Here is a 15,284-nt window from a genome sequence, read left to right as displayed (position 1 = left end):
CCAACCCGCGCTTGAAACAATCGAGGGACCCCACCTCCAGCACGTTACGCGGTAATTGATTCCACAAATCAACAACCCTGTTACTGAACCAGTATTTACCCAAGTCTTTCCTAAATCTAAACTTATCCAACTTATACCCATTGTTTCGTGTTCTGTCTTGTGTTGATACTTTTAATACCCTGTTAATATTCCCTTAGTTACGTCCATTCACCAACTTGTAAACCTCTATCATGTCACCCCTAATTCTTCGCCTTTCCAGTGAATGCAACTTAAGCTTTGTTAATCTTTCTTCATATGAAAGATTTCTAATTTGGGGAATTAACTTAGTCATCCTACACTGGACACGTTCAAGTGAATTTATATCCATTCTATAATATGGCGACCAAAACTGAACTGCATAATCTAAATGGGGCCTAACTAGAGCAAGATATAGCTTGAGAACCACACCAGGTGTCTTGTTACTAACGCTTCGGTTAATAAATCCAAGTGTCCGATTTGCCTTATTACGAACATTTATGCATTGATCCTTTTGTTTTAAATTCTTACTAATCATAACTCCCAGATCCCTTTCGCAATCCGACTTCGCAATCTCAACACCATACAGCTCGTATCTTGTAACTCATCATTACCTAACCTCAGAACTTTACATTTATCAGCATTAAACTGCATCTTCCAATCCTTTGACCATTTCAAAACCCTATCTAGATCAACTTGAAGTGATAGTGAGTCCTCCTCCGAATTAATTTCCCTACCGATTTTCGTATCATCGGCAAATTTGCAAATGTTGCTACTCAAACCTGAATCCAAATCATTTATATATATTATAAACAACAAAGGTCCCAGGACAGAGCCTTGAGGCACTCCACTTACAACATTTTCCCACTCTGACTTGATTCCATTCATACTAACTCTTTGTTTCCTTTGGTATAGCCATGCCCTAATCCAGCTTAATATAGCACCCCCAATACCATGAGACTCTATCTTTTTAATCAGTCTTTCATGTGGCACTGTATCAAAAGCTTTGCTAAAGTCAAGGTACACAACATCACAATCCTTACCTCAACTATGCTAGAATAAAAAGATAACAAATTTGTTAAACATGAACGGCCATTTACAAAACCATGCTGCGACTCAATTATTAATTTATGTTTTTCAAGATGAAGACGAATTTTATTTGCTATTATAGATTCGAGTAACTTGATGAAAATGTTGTAAGTGGAGTGCCTCAAGGCTCTGTCCTGGGACCTCTGTTGTTTATAATATATATAAATGATTTAGATACAGGTTTGAGTAGCAACATTTGCAAATTTGCCGATGATACGAAAATCGGTAGGGAAATTAATTCGGAGGAGGACTCACTATCACTTCAAGTTGATCTAGATAGGGTTTTGAAATGGTCAAAGGATTGGCAGATGCAGTTTAATGCTGATAAATGTAAAGTTCTGAGGTTAGGTAATGATGATAGAGTTACAAGATACGAGCTAGATGGTGTTGTGATTGCGAAGTCGGATTGCGAAAGGGATCTGGGAGTTATGATTAGTAAGAATTTAAAACAAAAGGATCAATGCATAAATGTTCGTAATAAGGCAAATCGGACACTTGGATTTATTAATCGCAGCGTTAGTAACAAGACACCTGGTGTGGTTCTCAAGCTATATCTTGCTCTAGTTAGGCCCCATTTAGATTATGCAGTTCAGTTTTGGTCGCCATATTATAGAATGGATATAAATTCACTTGAACGTGTCCAGCGTAGGATGACTAAGTTAATTCCCCAAATTAGAAATCTTTCATATGAAGAAAGATTAACAAAGCTTAAGTTGCATTCACTGGAAAGGCGAAGAGTTAGGGGTGACATGATAGAGGTTTACAAGTGGATGAATGGACATAACCGGGGGGATATTAATAGGGTATTAAAAGTATCAACACAGGACAGAACACGAAACAATGGATATAAATTGGATAAGTTTAGATTTAGGAAAGACTTGGGTAAATACTGGTTCAGTAACAGGGTTGTTGATTTGTGGAACCAATTGCCGCGTAACATTGTGGAGGTGGGGTCCCTCGATTGTTTCAAGCACGGGTTGGACAAGTATATGAGTGGGATTGGGTGGTTATAGAATAGGAGCTGCCTCGTATGGGCCAATAGGCCTTCTGCAGTTACCTTTGTTCTTATGTTCTTATGTTCTTAACTTTCCCACAATAGACGTTAGGCTAATTGGTCGATAGTTAGACGCAAGTGATCTATCTCCTTTCTTAAAAACTGGTATCACATTAGCAACTTTCCAAAACTCTGGCACTCTGCCTGACTCTATTGATTTATTAAATATGGTTGTCAGTGGGACACAAAGCTCTTTGCATTCTTTAAGCACCCTGGCATACACTTCATCCGGCCCTGGGGATTTGTTTGGTTTGAGCTTTACTATTTGTTTAAGAACATCCTCCCTGGTAACTGCTAAACTCGTCAACCTGTCCTCGTCCCCACCCACATAGACTTGTTCGGCTGAAGGCATATTGTTAAGTTCCTCTTTAGTAAATACAGATACAAAATATTTATTAAAAATACTACTCATCTCTTCATCACTATCTGTTATTTGACCTGTCTCAGTTTTTAATGGACCTATCCTTTCCCTAGTCTTAGTACGATATAACTGAAAAAACCCTTTAGGATTTGTCTTTGCTTGCCCTGCTATGCGAACTTCATAGTTTCTTTTTGCTTTCCTTATCTCTTTTTTAACATTTCTAACCAGTTGTACGACTTCCTGTTCTAAAGTGACCTCTCAATTTTTAATCCTTTTGTACCAAGCTCTCTTTTTACCTATAAGGTTCTTCAAATTTGTTGTTATCCACTTTGGGTCATTTGTATTCGATCTATTCAATTTGTATGGTATACTACGTTCCTGTGCTTTGTTTAGAATATTCTTAAATAAGTTATATATTGAATCCACATCGAAATCCCCCTTTAAGTCACCTATCGCTGGGTTCATGGCTCGCTCCAAGACCGGCCCACACCCCATACCCAAGACTTTCCAATCAATTTGACCCCCCAAAAAATTTAGGCTATTAAAATCAGCTTTTCGAAAATCTGGCACTTTAACAGAATTTTCTCCTACAGGTCTACTCCATTCTATGCTAAATCTGATTTCTTTGTGATCACTGTGCCCTAGTTCACTCCCTATTTCGATGTCATTGATTTGTGTTTCCCTGTTAGTTAACACTAAATCTAAAATATTATTTTCCCGTGTTGGTTCCTTAATGTGTTGCGTAAGAAAGTAATCGTCAATTAATTCTAGAAAATCTTCTGCTTCACTATTCCCTGTTTTGTTCACCCAGTTTATTCCACTAAAATTAAAGTCACCCATGACATAAATACTGTTAGATCTAGATGCACTAGATATTTCATCCCATAGATGCTTTGCTTCCATTCTGTCTAAATTTGGTGGCCTATATATAACTCCTATTATAATATTATTAGCTTTTTCGTTTAATTCTATCCAAATAGTTTCTGTGTGTGTGGCTAAGTTTTGATTCCCCTCTTTGAGACTACATTTCAAATTGTCCCTAACATATATGGCTACTCCACCTCCTCGTTTAATATATCTATCTGTGTGAAATAGTTTAAATCCATTTATTTGATATTCAGCTAATAGTTCTCTATTTTCTACATTCATCCACGTTTCGGTAAGTGCAATAATATCTATTTTTTCTGTGCAGACAAGAGCATTTAATTCGCTAATTTTATTTCTTAGACTTCTACTGTTAGTAGATAGATCCATTAAAAACATAGGTCCATTAATATAGGTCCATTAAAAACTGAGACAGGTCAAATAACAGATAGTGATGAAAAGATGAGTAGTATTTTTAATAAATATTTTGTATCTGTATTTACTAAAGAGGAACTTTACAATATGCCTTCAGCCGAACAAGTCTATGTGGGTGGGGACGAGGACGGGTTGACGAGTTTAGCAGTTACCAGGGAGGATGTTCTTAAACAAATAGTAAAACTCAAACCAAACAAATCCCCAGGGCTGGATGAAGTGTTTGCCAGGGTGCTTAAAGAATGCAAAGAGGAGCTTTGTGACCCACTGTCAACCATATATAATAAATCAATAGAGTCAGGCCAGAGTTTTGGAAAGTTGCTAATGTGATACCAGTTTTTAAGAAAGGAGATAGATCACTTGCGTCTAACTATCGACCAATTAGCCTAACGTCTATTGTGGGAAAGTTACTCGAGTCTATAATAGCAAATAAAATTCGTCTTCATCTTGAAAAACATAAATTAATAATTGAGTCCCAGCATGGTTTTATAAATGGCCGTTCATGTTTAACAAATTTGTTATCTTTTTATTCTAGCATAGTTGAGGCAGTTGATAGCGGTAAGGATTGTCATGTTGTGTACCTTGACTTTAGCAAAGCTTTTGATACAGTGCCACATGAAAGACTGATTAAAAAGATAGAGTCTCATGGTATTGGGGGTGCTATATTAAGCTGGATTAGGGCATGGCTATACCAAAGGAAACAGAGAGTTAGTATAAATGGAATCAAGTCAGAGTGGGAAAATGTTGTAAGTGGAGTTCCTCAAGGCTCTGTCGTGGGACCTCTGTTGTTTATAATATATATAAATTATTTAGATTCAGGTTTGAGTAGCAACATTTGCAAATTTGCCGATGATACGAAAATCGGTAGGGAAATTAATTCGGAGGAGGACTCACTATCACTTCAAGTTGATCTAGGTAGGGTTTTGAAATGGTCAAAGGATTGGCAGATGCTGTTTAATGCTGATAAATGTAAAGTTCTGAGGTTAGGTAATGATGATAGAGTTACAAGATACGAGCTAGATGGTGTTGAGATTGCGAAGTCGGATTGCGAAAGGGATCTGGGAGTTATGATTAGTAAGAATTTAAAACAAAATGATCAATGCATAAATGTTCGTAATAAGGCTAATCGGACACTTGGATTTATTAATCGTAGCGTTAGTAACAAGACACCTGGTGTGGTTCTCAGGCTATATCTTGCTCTAGTTAGGCCCCATTTAGATTATGCAGTTCAGTTTTGGTCGCCATATTATAGAATGGATATAAATTCTCTTGAACGTGTCCAGCGTAGGATGACTAAGTTAATTCCCCAAATTAGAAATCTTTCATATGAAGAAAGATTAACAAAGCTTAAGTTGCATTTACAACTTACTGGAAAGGCGAAGAGTTAGGGGTGACATGATAGAGGTTTACAAGTGGGTGAATGGACATAACAAAGGGGATATTAATAGGGTATTAAAAGTATCAACACAAGACAGAACATGAAACAATGGGTATAAATTGGATAAGTTTAGATTTAGGAAAGACTTGGGTAAATACTGGTTCAGTAACAGGGTTGTTGATTTGTGGAACTAATTACCACGTAACGTGCTGGAGGTGGGGTCCCTCGATTGTTTCAAGCGCGGGTTGGACAAGTATATGAGTGGGATTGGGTGGTTATAAATAGGAGCTGCCTCGTATGGGCCAATAGGCCTTCTGCCGTTGCCTTTGTTCTTATGTTCTTATTGGTTCCACAAATCAACAACCCTGTTACTGAACCAATAATTACCCAAGTCTGTCCTAAATAGTTATAGTTTCAGCTACTCGGAGCAAGTTCCAAGTAGCACGGGCTATGGTGAGCCCGTAGTGGACTTACCTGGCACAGGAGCGGTGCTGCTCAGTGTCCTAAATCTAAACTTATCCAATTTATACAAAGCCGTCAGTCAGGTGCAGTCACAGTGAGAGGTTGTGTTTGCTGGAGCTCCGTTTGCAGTAACATTATTATTGCAATAATGGAAGGATTAGTGAAGGATTTGGTGAGTCTGGTTGGAGCTCTGAGATCAGAGATGGATTCCCTGCGGGAGGAGGTACGACGGCTGAGACTTTGGGAGGAAACGAAGGAGGAGGCCAGTGTTGATGGGACCTCATCGTGGAGAATCGTGAAGGACAGGGGTCTTAAGAAGACCTTAACAAGGCCGCCTAAAGACGTCCTAAGGACAGCAAATTCATTTGCCGTGTTGGAGGACGAGTGCTGTGGTGAGTCTGCAGTTCACTCGGAACAGAAATCAGCAAGGAGCGGCAGAGCATAGGCCCCTCAGGCTGCTCAGAAAGTTAAGGAGGTACCAAAGCGAATTTTGGTTGTGGCAGATTCCCAGGGGAGGTATTTAGACAGAACGTTTTGTGCCAGAGATAGGGGGAACATATTAAGGGTTTGCTATCCGGGAGCTGGAATAGGTGATATTGTTGGAAACATGAATGATATTATGACGGGAAATGGGAACAAACCCATTATTTGTATTAGTTCAGGGGGTAATGATGTTGGACGAGTTAGGAGTGAGGAACTAATACAGAGATTCAGGACAGCCATTGAATTAGTTAGGAGCAAGGGAGGAATCCCGATCATATGTGGCATTCTTCCAAGAAAGGGAGTGGGAAATGAATGGATGTCGAGGGCACTTGGTGTCAATTGCCGGCTGGAAAGATATTGCAAATCAAATGCAATATCTTTCATAGACAACTGGGAACACTTCAATGGAAGAAATGAAATGTATGCTCGTGATGGGGTGCATCTATCGAGGGCTGGGGGTTGTTGCTGTTGCAAACTCGTTGGAACCAGTGGTTAGAGGAGTTTGTTTGGGTTTAAACTGTTAGTAGATAGTGGTATGGGAATTGATTTGGAGGAAGGAGGTAATAAAAGTATGTGTTCATGGGAGAAAAGAATTGGCAAAATGATCAGGGAAAGAAAAGGGCCTCAAAATAACAATTCAATTAGGGTATATTACACTAACAGTAGAAGTCTAAGAAATAAAATTAACGAATTAAATGCTCTTGTCTGCACAGAAAAAATAGATATTATTGCACTTACCGAAACGTGGATGAATGTAGAAAATAGAGAACTATCAGCTGAATATCAAATAAATGGATTTAAACTATTTCACACAGATAGATATATTAGACGAGGAGGGGGAGTAGCCATATATGTTAGGGACAATTTGAAATGTAGTCTCAAAGAGGGAATCAAAACTGAGCCACACACAGAAACTATTTGGATAGAATTGAACGAAAAAGCAAATAATATTATAATTGGAGTTATATATAGGCCACCAAATTTAGACAGAATGGAAGCAAAGCATCTATGGGATGAAATATCTAGAGCATCTAGATCTAACAGTATTTATGTCATGGGTGACTTTAATTTTAGTGGAATAAACTGGGTGAACAAAACAGGGAATAGTGAAGCAGAAGATTTTCTAGAATTAATTGACGATTGCTTTCTTATGCAACACATTAAGGAACCAACGCGGGAAAATAATATTTTAGATTTAGTGTTAACTAACAGGGAAACACAAATTAATGACATCGAAATAGGGAGTGAGCTAGGGAACAGTGATCACAAAGTAATCAGATTTAGCATAGAATGGAATAAACCTGTAGGAGAAAATTCTGTTAAAGTGCCAGATTTTCGAAAAGCTGATTTTAATAGCCTAAGAATTTTTGGGGGTCAAATAGACTGGAAAGTCTTGGGTATGGGGTGTGGGCCAGTCTTAGAGCGAGACATGAACCCAGCGATAGGTGACGTAAAAGGGGATTTCGATGTGGATTTAATATATAACTTATTTAAGAATATTCTAAACAAAGCACAGGAACGTACTTTACCATACAAATTGAATAGATCGAATATTAATGACCCAAAGTGGATAACAAATAATTTAAAGAACCTTATAGGTAAAAAGAGAGCTTGGTACAAAAGGATTAAGAATGGGGAAGTCAGCTTAGAACAGGAATTCATACAACTGGTTAGAAATGTTAAAAAAGAGATTAAGAAAGCAAAAAGAAGCTATGAAGTTCGCATAGCAGAGCAAGCAAAGTCAAATCCTAAAGGGTTTTCTCAGTTATATCGAACTAAGACTAGGGAAAGGATGGGTCCATTAAAATCTGAGACAGGTCAAATAACGGATAATGACAAGGAGATGAGTAGTATTTTTAACAAATATTTTATATCTGTATTTACTAAAGAAGAACTTAACAATATGCCTTCAGCCGAACAAGTCTATGTGGGTGGGGATGAGGACAGGTTGACTAGTTTAGCAGTTACCAGGGAGGATGTAATTAAACAATTAGAAAAACTAAAACCAAACAAATCCCCAGGGCGGGATGAAGTGTTTGCCAGGGTGCTTAAAGAATGCAAAGAGGAGCTTTCCGAGCCACTGTCTACCATATTTAATAAATCAATAGAGTCAGGCAGAGTGCCAGAGTCATGGAAGGTAGCTAATGTGTTACCAATTTTTAAGAAAGGAGATAGATCACTTGTGTCAAACTATCGGCCAATTAGCCTAACGTCTATTGTGGGAAAGTTACTTGAATCAATAATTGAAAATACAATTAGTCCCCATCTTGAAAAACATAAATTAATAAATGAGTCGCAACATTGTTTTACAAATGGCCGTTCATGTTTAACAAATTTGCTAACTTTTTATTCCAGCATAGTTGAGGCAGTTGATAGTGGTAAGGATTGTGATGTTGTGTACCTTGACTTTAGCAAAAGCTTTTGATACAGTGCCACATGAAAGACTAATTAAAAAAATAGAAGCTCATGGTATTGGGGGTGCTATATTAACTTGGATTAGGGCATGGCTATTCCAAAGGAAACAAAGAGTTAGTACAAATGGGGTTAAGTCAGAGTGGGATAATGTTGTTAGTGGAGTACCTCAGGGCTCTGTCCTGGGACCTCTGTTGTTTATAATATATATAAATGATTTAGATTCAAGTTTGAGTAGCAACATTTGCAAATTTGCCGATGATGCGAAAATCGGTAGGGAAATTAACTCGGAGGAGGACTCACTATTACTTCATGTTGATCTAGATAGGGTTTTGAAATGGTCAAAGGATTGGCAAATGCAGTTTAATGCTGATAAATGTAAAGTTCTGAGGCTAGGTAATGATGATAGAGTTAAAAGATACGAGCTAGATGGTGTTGAAGTTGGGAAGTCAGATTGCGAAAGGGATCTGGGAGTTATGATTAGTAAGAATTTAAAACAAAAGGATCAATGCATGAATGTCCGTAAAGAGGCGAATAGGACACTGGGATTTATTAATCGAAGCATTAGTAACAAGACACCTGGTGTGATTCTTAAGCTATATCTTGCTCTGGTTAGGCCCCATTTAGATTATGCAGTTCAGTTTTTGTCGCCGTATTATAGAATGGATATAAATTCACTAGAACGTGTCCAACTTAGGATGACTAAGTTAATTCCCCAAATTAGAAATCTTTCGTATGAAGAAAGATTAACAATGCTTAAGTTGCATTCACTGGAAAGGAGAAGAGTTAGGGGTGACATGATAGAGGTTTACAAACGAAACAATGGGTATAAATTGGATAAGTTTAGATTTAGGAAAGACTTGGGTAAAAACTGGTTCAGTAACAGGGTTGTTGATTTGTGGAACCAATTGCCGCGTAACGTGGTGGAGGTGGGGTCCCTCAATTGTTTCAAGCGCGGGTTGGATACATATGAGTGGGATTGGGTGGATATAGATAGAAGCTGCCTCGTATGGGCCAATAGGCCTTCTGCAGTTACCTTTGTTCTTATGTTCTTATGTTCTTATACCCATTGTTTCGTGTTCTCTCTTGTGTTGAGAGAGAATATCCCCCTATTAATATCCCCCCTGTTATGTCCATTCATCCACTTGTAAACCTCTATCATGTCACCCCTAACTCTTCGCCTTTCCAGTGAATGCAACTTAAGCTTTGTTAATCTTTCCTCATATGAAAGATTTCTTATTTGGGGAATTAACTTAGTCATCCTACGTTGGACACGTTCAAGTGAATTTATGTCCATTCTATAATACGGCGACCAAAACTGAACTGCATAATCTAAATGGGGCCAAACCAGAGCAAGATATAGCTTAAGAACCACACCAGTAGTCTTGTTACTAACGCTTCGGTTAATAAATTCCTGTGTCCTATTCGCCTTATTACGAACATTCATGCATTGATCCTTTTGTTTTAAATTCTTACTAATCATAACTCCCAGATCCCTTTCGCAATCCGACTTCGCAATCTCAACACCATCTAGCTCGTATCTTGTAGCTCTATCATCATTACCTAGCCTCAGAACTTTACATTTATCATCATTAAACTGCATTTGCCAATCCTTTGACCATTTCAAAACCCTATCTAGATCAACTTGAAGTGATAGTGAGTCCTCCTCCGAATTAATTTCCCTACCGATTTTCGTATCATCGGCAAATTTGAAAATGTTGCTACTCAAACCTGAATCTAAATCATTTATACATATTATAAACAACAGAGGTCCCAGGACAGAGCCCTGAGGTACTCCACTAACAACATTATCCCACTGACTTAACCCCATTTATACTAACTCTCTGTTTCTTTTGGAATAGCCATGCCCTAATCCAAGTTAATATAGCACCCCCAATACCATGAGCTTCTATTTTTTTAATTAGTCTTTCATGTGGCACTGTATCAAAAGCTTTGCTAAAGTCAAGGTACACAACATCACAATCCTTACCACTATCAACTGCCTTAACTATGCTGGAATAAAAAGTTAGCAAATTTGTTAAACATGATCGGCCATTTGTAAAACCATGTTGCGACTCATTTAATTATTTATGTTTTTCAAGATGGAGACGAATTGTATTTGCAATTATTGATTCAAGTAACTTTCCCACAATAGACGTTAGGCTAATTGGTCGATAGTTTGACGCAAGTGATCTATCTCCTTTCTTAAAAATTGGTACCACATTAGCTACCTTCCATGACTCTGGCACTCTGCCTGACTCTGTTGATTTAATAAATATGGTAGACAGTGGCTCGGAAAGCTCCTCTTTGCAATCTTTAAGCACCCTGGCAAACACTTCATCCGGCCCTGGGGATTTGTTTGGTTTTAGTTTTTCTAATTGTTTAATTACATCCTCCCTGGTAACTACTAAACTAGTCAACCTGTCCTCATCCCCACCCACATAGACTTGTTCGGCTGAATGCATATTGTTAAGTTTTTCTTTAGTAAGTACAGATATAAAATATTTGTTAAAAATACTACTCATCTCCTTGTCATTATCCGTTATTTACCCTGTCTCAGATTTTAATGGACCTATCCTTTCCCTAGTCTTAGTTCGATATAACTGAAAAAACCCATGATATCAGGGCTTAGCGTTTCCGCGGCCTGGTCCTAGACCAGGCCTCTTATTTTTGTTACACATTCCCAGAAAGCAGCCCGTTGCAGCGGTGTAACTCCCATTGACCTATTTACTGCTAAGTGAACAGTAGCATAAGGGTGAAAGACACTGCATATATGTTTTCGCCCCCACCAGGGGATCATTTCTGGAACCTTAGGACTACGAGTACCGAGCATTGTCCACTCATCCGTCAGGACCCTTGAAACTAAAACAACAACAACAACCTCGTTTCCATCACAATGAACTTGATAATGGTCCAGGACGGATAAAATCTTCATCGTTTCTTCACTTTCTGGTATGTCGTTTAGTCATCATATCTTCAGCTCCGTTGTTGTGACTCATCGTCTGCAAAGGGGTTTCACTTACCTGTTTGACCACCATATCCACCACGCCAGCCCGCAATCCGTCAGAAGGAATCATATACTTGTATCTTGAAGAGAATTAAGAATAAGGAGATAGTTGAAATTTAATATTTAAAATATTTGTACGTGGTAAAAAAATTTCGTTTCCATCCAAAAAATTCATGCTAAGACGAATCACAATTTCATCTCAAAAAGCCAAGAGGATATGTAGTATTTTGTGATATGATGCCTTTTAGTACTATGGTCATAATATCTGTGCAAATTTTACTTATATAAACTGAATTTTATATCACCAGAAAAATTATCAGTATATTTATCAATAAAATCATCATTTTATATCATCAAAAAAACTGAAAAAGTATATTAAAAAATACAATAAAGAAAATTAGCTGCTTCACAAAAACAAAACCTACGTAAAATTGAGGCCTTGTCCTAAATATTCCAGGGTTTCATCTTCTCGTCTTCCCAGTCTGATATTTGTACTCATCAAGTGGGCCTGATCGACTGCTATTTTGAGACTTGGACGCTCGATAAATCTGTTAATATAGACAAATATTTTAGGTACGAAGACAAAATATTTATTACAGTATAAAAATAAATGCGAGCACATTCCAAGTTTCACATTCAGGAAGAAAAAAAAACAAAAAAATATTCAGTATCTATGCCAATTGAATGCTTTTATGTCTATTTCTCTCACTATAGACAAAATTTTCTGCTACTCGCTGTTTGAGAGCATCTTAATGTGTGTTGAGAATAGGCTGAAGTTTAAGAATTATTATGGTTCTTTTTACAATATTTTCTGTTGACCATTCTTAAAAGAAATAACATCGATTTACATGGCTTTATATTTTTATAATATAGTCAACCATGAACTCACCTGGAGAACTTATCAGGGAAGAGGTGAAGGCTGGAGGTGAGGACGAGGCCTTGTTGAGCAGTCCAGGAGGCCACTTTCAGCCCCTTGGCTCCCCTGGGACTGTATGGCAGGGACACAAACCCACTGCACCTTCATGTGGTTGTGAAAAACTTATTATTTTTGAAATATCGGGATCTTTACATGTCAAATTATGTACTGTATGCTATGTATTGGACATTACGTAGACTAAGAGTAGAAACTTATCTTCTTGTTCCACAATACAATGCTGAAATTAATATCTGAAAAAAACTCCCATTGTCTAAACACGAACATAAACCAGGCAAATGTTGCATTAATAAACGATCCACCTAAATTGATTGTACTTGTAACAAGTATTCGGTAAAAAATATTTACCAGATGTAGCAAACAATTCTAGAGTTTTCTATTGGTAATTTTAGTACATTTTGGAGCATTTTCATATTACATTGTCATAGAGTCTAAATATATCTTCATAATGACATTAATATTTAATGCAACAAATAATAGCAAATCTTTATACATTAGTATCATCTGCATAACAATAATATATAATGACAAAAAATATGTATTTATAACGTGCCTAACACCAATTAGTGTTTCCTCCACAACGAGCAGCATGGAGTTGGTCATGGAGAGCAGTGTGTGGAGGACGTGCAGATGGTGGAGGGGAAGGCAGGTGACGACCAGGAGCCTCGTCGACCACACCAGGAGGCGGCCCTTGAGGGACCACTGGGCGAAGGCGGTGAGGAAGGTGAGGTCGTCGCTCACCACCACCACTGTCACGCACCATGACACCTGCCGCACCTGTTGACGTCAACATGGTAGACGTTATGTGAGAGTGACCAACCCGCCTCAGTAGTGATGTGAGAGTTACCTACCCGCCTCAGTAGTGATGTGAGAGTGACCTATCCACCTCAATAGTGATGGGAGAGTGACCTTCCCGCCTCAGTAGTGATGTGAGAGTGACCTATCCACCTCAGTAGTGATGGGAGAGTGACCTTCCCGCCTCAGTAGTGATGTGGGAGTGACTTACCTGTCACCGTAGTGATGTGGGAGTGACCTACCCGCCTCAGTAGTGATGTGAGAGTGACCTACCCGTCTCCGTAGTGATGTGAGAGTGACCTACCTGCCTCAGTAGTGATGTGAGAGTGATCTACTCGTCTCCGTAGTGATGTGCAAGTGACCTACTCGCCTCAGTAGTGATGTGAGAGTGACCTACCTGACTCAGTAGTGATGTGAGAGTGACCTTCCCGCCTCAGTAGTGATGTGGGAGTGACCGACCTGTCACCGTAGTGATTTGAGAGTGCCCTACCCGCCTCAGTAGTGATGTGAGAGTGACCTACCCGCCTCAGTAGTGATGTGAGAGTGACCTACCCATCTCCATAGTGATGTGAGAGTGCCCTACCCGCCTCAGTAGTGATATGAGAGTGCCTTACCCGTCTCAGTAGTGATGTGAGAGTGACCTACCTGCCTCAGTAGTGATGTGAGAGTGACCTACCCGCCTCAGTAGTGATGTGAGAGTGCCTACACGCCTCAGTAGTGATGTGAGAGTGACCTACCCGCCTCAGTAGTGATGTGAGAGTGATCTACCCGTCTACATAGTGATGCGAGAGTGCCCCTACCCGCCTCAGTTGTGATATGAGAGTGATCTACCTGCTGTTGAATTTCTGGGGCTTGACTCATATATTCAATTATTTGCTTATTGTATTTAATAAATCGAAGGACCACCCACTTTTGAGAAAAGAGGGAAACGAATAAAAGTGATCATTAGAATGACACTAGAGAACCAGTGTCTATGGATAATAATTAAAAGAAGAATCACTTGAAAATAATGAATAGACTGTATTATTAATTAATTAAAGTCAAAGCCTCAAATATCAACATTTGGGGGGTATTTCTAGAAGTTCAAATATATCTAGGAACCAGTGTGGTTCGTCACTAGTTCATTGTTGAGTTAGTAACATGGTAAATCGAAACTACAATAGATTCAAAAATATGATAACTCAAATTATGAATATTAAAGATTATGAATTACTGTGCTACAGTCAGAGCAAAACACATTAATTACCAAATCATCATTTCTGGCAATAATTTATTCAATGTAAAGATCCTATATAATTATATAGAAATCAGTAATAATATTAGATAAATTTGAACGAAATAGAGGTCTTAGCTGTAAGACGATTTCTATATCACCCTTTCGTCATTCGTCCTCGTGGTCACAGGATCCCAATAAAGAAAGAACCCGAGGTGAATATCATGAATGATGAGAAACAACTTGTCGACTCATCGTATACACGCTGAAATCAGAAAAATTTAAGTAGCATTTGATTAGGCTTCGATTTATTTCAAATATTCATGAAAACGGAGAAATTGTTGAAATTCAATTAACGTTGTGTATTAGGTATCCTTGCTGTATAACGACAGACTACTCACAAATATACAATCTAGGATGATGCATCAAACGAGAATGGTATACTTAACATGAGCGCGTCAGCCAGTCCCAGGCGTCCACTGCTGTGTACGTGTAATTACGAGTCGTGACTTCAATTCTTGACGCGTTATTAACTGCCCGGCCACTATAGAACACGTGAATAAGTAATAGTTAACTGTTAACCGGGTATCAATGTAATTCTTGTCGATAAAAACTCCCCAGTTACTACCACGTGTCTCGCCACTCTTCACGCCAGGGATGCCTCGTGTCCAATGGCATCTCCGCCTTCCCTCAACCCGTCTCTCGCATTCACCACAGAAATTATTAATCACTAATAATTCTTTTCCGCACAATTATGGGTGTAATACGCTAATGAGAACTGGGTT

At 38.6% G+C, this 15,284-nt stretch overlaps 1 protein-coding gene across 1 annotated transcript in view; it reads right to left on the bottom strand.

The window, feature by feature from the left end:
- Positions 1-15,284, bottom strand: part of LOC123749429 (probable glutamate receptor) — a 139,097-nt gene that overhangs the window by 97,349 nt on the left and 26,464 nt on the right. The window contains exons 4-7 of the mRNA XM_045731522.1: positions 13,045-13,268; positions 12,447-12,575; positions 11,983-12,105; positions 11,574-11,637 (exon numbers count right to left, since the gene is read on the bottom strand). Of these exons, the coding sequence (XP_045587478.1) occupies positions 11,574-11,637; positions 11,983-12,105; positions 12,447-12,575; positions 13,045-13,268 (540 nt within the window). The remainder of the gene's footprint in view (positions 1-11,573; positions 11,638-11,982; positions 12,106-12,446; positions 12,576-13,044; positions 13,269-15,284) is intronic.

The sequence above is a fragment of the Procambarus clarkii genome, chromosome 4, assembly GCF_040958095.1.
Source record: "Procambarus clarkii isolate CNS0578487 chromosome 4, FALCON_Pclarkii_2.0, whole genome shotgun sequence".
NCBI classification, from domain to species: domain Eukaryota; kingdom Metazoa; phylum Arthropoda; class Malacostraca; order Decapoda; family Cambaridae; genus Procambarus; species Procambarus clarkii.
This window is presented reverse-complemented; position numbering and strand designations above follow the sequence as displayed.